At 59.3% G+C, this 4,374-nt stretch overlaps 1 protein-coding gene across 1 annotated transcript in view; it reads left to right on the forward strand.

Moving 5' to 3' along the window:
- The window catches only part of LOC107307701 (SH3KBP1-binding protein 1-like), a gene marked incomplete at its 3' end in the record, with an annotated part of 5,771 nt that extends 2,001 nt beyond the window's left edge, over positions 1–3,770 (forward strand). The window contains exons 4-10 of the mRNA XM_032441932.1: positions 5–66; positions 471–587; positions 996–1,166; positions 1,904–2,056; positions 2,135–2,231; positions 3,210–3,390; positions 3,679–3,770. Of these exons, the coding sequence (XP_032297823.1) occupies positions 5–66; positions 471–587; positions 996–1,166; positions 1,904–2,056; positions 2,135–2,231; positions 3,210–3,390; positions 3,679–3,770 (873 nt within the window). The remainder of the gene's footprint in view (positions 1–4; positions 67–470; positions 588–995; positions 1,167–1,903; positions 2,057–2,134; positions 2,232–3,209; positions 3,391–3,678) is intronic.
- Between the last annotated feature and the right edge of the window lie 604 nt (positions 3,771–4,374).

Raw genomic sequence — 4,374 nt, forward strand, 5'->3', positions numbered from 1 at the left:
ACAGCTACGACGCCGCCGGCACCTTCCTGCTGCTGGGCTGCAACAACGGCTCCATCTACTACGTGGGTGAGACCTGAGGGCTCTGATGGGGGGATTTGGGGGTCTCCAGTGGGTCTGGGGGGCTTCTGGTGGTCTCTGAAGGGCTTTGGGGTCCATCTATGGGCTCTGGGGGTCTGCCAGGGCCTATGAAAGGACTCTGGGGGGTCTCCAATGGGTTCTGGGGGTCTTCTGGGGTCTCTGAAGGGCTTTGGGGTCCATCTGTGGGCTTTGGGGGTCTCCAATGGGTCTGGGGGTCTTCTGGGGTCTCTGAAGGGCTTTAGGGTCCATCTATGGGCTTTGGGGGTCTCCAGAGTGCTCTGTGGGACACAGGCTGTGTGTCATGCATTGCACTGACCCCCTGCCCACCCATCCTTGTCCCCAGCCCCCCCCGGGGGTCCCCACGCTGACAATCCCCCCTCGCCCCCCCCCAGATGTGCAGAAGTTCCCACTGCGCATGAAGGACAACGACCTGTTGGTGACCGAGCTCTACCGGGACCCCTTCGAGGACGCCGTCACCGCGCTCAGCGTCTACCTCACCCCCAAGAGCAGTAAGGGGCAGCGCCACGGGGGGCTTATATCCCTATGGGGGGCTTATATCGCCATGGGGGTCTATGTCTCCATGGGGGTCTTATGTCTCCATGGGGGTCTTATATCTCTATGGGGGTCTTATATCTCTAGGGGGGTCTTGTACTGCCATGGGGGTCTCATATCTCTAGGGGGGTCTCACATCTCTATGGGGGTCTTATATCTCTAGGGGGGTCTTATATCTCTACGGGGGTCTTATACCTCCACGGGGGTCTTGGGGGTCTTGTACCTCCATGAGGGTCTTGTACCTCCATGAGGGTCTTGTACCTCTATGAGGGTCTTGTACCTCCCGGAGGCTCCATGTCACCTCCGAGGCCATCGTGACTTTTGGGGCTAAAAACGGACCTTTTGGGTTGTGTGTCGTCCTCCAGGTGACAGTGGTAACTGGATCGAGATCGCGTACGGCACCAGCTCAGGGGTGGTGCGTGTGATTGTGCAGCACCCCGAGACCGTGGGGTCGGGGCCGCAGCTGTTCCAGACCTTCACGGTGCATCGCAGCCCCGTCACCAAGATCATGTTGTCCGAGAAGCACCTCATCTCCGGTGGGTGGGTGGGGAGGGGTCTGCAAAGGCCTTTGGTGGGGTTTGTTGGGGGGATTTGGGGGTCCCGAAAGGATTTGGGGGTCTATCAGTGGCCTGTAGGGTCCATCAATGGGCTTTGGGGGTCCATCATTGGGCTTTGGGGGTCCCAAAAGGATTTGGGGGTCTGTTAGTGGTCTGTAGGGTCCATCAATGGGCTTTGGGGGTCCTAAAAGAGCTGTGGGGTTCTATCAGTGGGCTATGGGGGTTTATTGGTGGGCTTTGGGGGTCCATCATTGGGCTTTGGGGGTCTCTGAAGGGTTTGGGGTTCATCAATAGTTTTTTGGGTTCTCCATTGATCTTTTGGGTTCTCCAATGTTCTTTTGGGTTCTCCAATGTTCTTTTTGGGGTCTCCATTGACTTTTTGGGGTCTCCAATGATCTTTTGGGGTCTCCAATGATCTTTTGGGGTCTCCATTGACCTTTTGGGGTCTCCATTGATCTTTTTGAGGTCTCCAATGATCTTTTGGGGTTTCCAATGTTCTTTTTGGGTCTCCATCGATCTTTTGGGGTCTCTATTGGGGTCTCCATTGACCTTTTGGGGTCTCCAATGACCTTTTGGGGTCTCCATTGATCTTTTGGGGTCTCTATTGGGGTCTCCATTGACCTTTTGGGGTCTCCATTGATCTTTTGGGGTCTCTATTGGGGTCTCCATTGACCTTTTGGGTTCTCCATTGATCTTTTGGGGTCTCCATTGACCAGTGTGTGCCGACAACAACCACGTCCGGACGTGGACGGTGACGCGGTTCCGGGGCATGATCTCCACTCAGCCCGGTTCCACCCCGCTGGCGTCATTCAAGGTCTTGGCCCTGGAGGACATGGACGGTCACGGCTGCGCCGCCGGCACCGACATCGGTACCGGGATGGGGAGGGGGGTCACATCAATGGGGTGTGTGGGGTGAGGTGGGGTCTGAGTGCCCCAAATATGGGCAGGGCCCTTCGGGGAGCGCGACGACCAGCAGGTCTTCATCCAGAAGGTGGTTCCCGACTCCTGCCAGGTCTACGTGCGGCTCTCGTCCACCGGCAAGAGGTGAGTGGGGGCTTCGGGGACCCCAGGGGGGTTATGGGGTCCTTGGGGGGTTCCTGGGGACCCCATGGGGGTTTTGGGGCCCTTGGAGGGAACCTGGGGACCCCATGGGGGTGTTGGGGTCTTTGGGGGGTTCCTGGGGACCCCATGGGGGTTATGGGGTCTTTGGGGGGAACCTGGGGACCCCATGGGGGTTTTGGGGGCTTTGGGGGGAACCTGGGGACCCCATGGGGTCTTTGGGTCCTTGGGGGGAACCTGGGGACCCCATGGGGGTGTTGGGGCCCTTGGGGGGTTCCTGGGGACCCCATGGGGGTGTTGGGGTCTTTGGGGGGAACCTGGGGACCCCCTGGTGGTTTTGGGGTCATTCAGTGGAATTTTGGTGCCCCTAGGTGTGTTTTTAGGGTTCCCCATTGGGATTGAGGTTCTACCAATGGGATTCAGGGTTCCCCTTTGGGATTTGGGGTTCCTTGATAGGATTTGGGGCTCCCCATTGGGATTTATGGTTCCCTTGGGGCTCCCCATTGGAATTTATGGGGTATTTGGGGCTCCCCATTGGGATTTATGGTTCCCTGTGGGTATTTGGGGCTCCCCATTGGGATTTATGGTTCCCTTGGGGCTCCCCATTGGGATTTATGGGGTATTTGGGGCTCCCTATTGGGATTTATGGGGTATTTGGGGCTCCCCATTGGGATTATGGGGTATTTGGGGCTCCCCATTGGGATTTATGGTTCCCTTGGGGCTCCCCATTGGGATTTATGGGGTATTTGGGGATCCCCATTGGGATTTATGGTTCCCTTGGGGCTCCCCATTGGGATTTATGGGGTATTTGGGGTTCCCCATTGGGATTTATGGTTCCCTTGGGGTTCCCCATTGGGATTTACGGTTCCCTGTGGGTATTTGGGGCTCCCCATTGGGATTATGGGGTATTTGGGGCTCCCCATTGGGATTATGGGGTATTTGGGGTCCCTATATCCTCTATAGGGTCTGTGAGGTTCGGGCAGTGGACGGTTCCGCCATCACGGCCTTCACGGTCCATGAGTGTGAGGGGTCTTCGGCGCGTGGGTCGCGCCGCGGACGGCGGCTGCTGACGGGGACACGGCAACGGGAGCCTGCTAGCTCTGGGACCTCAGCACCGCCATGGAGATGGGGGGCAGACCCCAAGGTACCCCCCCCCCACAGCGGCTGCCCACATGCCCCATTAGATTGTAGACCCAGAGCCGTGGGCCCCAGACTTGGCGGCCCCTTGTGGTAGTCCCAAAATGGGGACCCCAAAATGGTGGGCACAAAATGGGGTCCCCCACTGGGATGGTCCCATAGTTGGTGGCCCTCCCTATTGCTGGCCCCCCCATTGCTGTCCCCCATGCTGTTCCCCCCACTGGTGTCCCCCATGCGTCCCCCCATTGCTGTCCCCCCATTTTCCGGCCCCCTCACTGTCCCTTTCTCCCCCCAGAGCCGGGGGTCCCGACCCCCCGGGAGCTGCTGCAGCAATTGGAGCCACTGTGACCTGCTGGGCCCCACAAGCCCCCGCCGCCGCCCCCCCAGGTACAGACCCCCCCCATTTAATGGACCCCCCCCCCAGATACAGACCCCCCCATGTTAATGACCCCCCCTCCCAGGTAGACCCCCCCCCATTTAATGACCCCCCCCCAGGTACAGACCCCAATTTTAATGCCCCCCTCCTCCCCAAAACTTTGGGGTCATTTTTCCCCAATTTGGGTCTCCTCCCCCCCCACCATTTTGGTTTCATTTTCCCTTCATTTTGTTTCCTTCTTCCACGTTTGGGCCCTTTTTTCATCCCCCCCCCATTTTAGCTCCATAACACCAAGTTTGAAGCCCCCCAACCCACTTTATTGCTCCCCCCAACTAACCCCATTCTAACCCCCCCCCCCAATTTTCTCTCCACAGCCCGACGCTTGCTGGCCCCCCCCACGAGAAACCCCCCCTGTTTTGTGGGGGAGGTCCTTCCATCCCCCCCACCCCCCCGTCGCCCCCCCCGCCCCCACCCCCCATCCCGGAGCTCTGCCAGGAGCTCGCCCGCTCCCACCCCCCAATTCCAGCGGGTGGGTGGGGGCACAGGGGGCCAAGTGCTGCCCCCCCCCAGCGCGAGGGGGGGTCCCTCTGACCCCATTGAATGACCCCCAGGTCA

Source organism: Coturnix japonica, unplaced genomic scaffold (genome assembly GCF_001577835.2).
Source record: "Coturnix japonica isolate 7356 unplaced genomic scaffold, Coturnix japonica 2.1 chrUnrandom792, whole genome shotgun sequence".
NCBI lineage: Eukaryota > Metazoa > Chordata > Aves > Galliformes > Phasianidae > Coturnix > Coturnix japonica.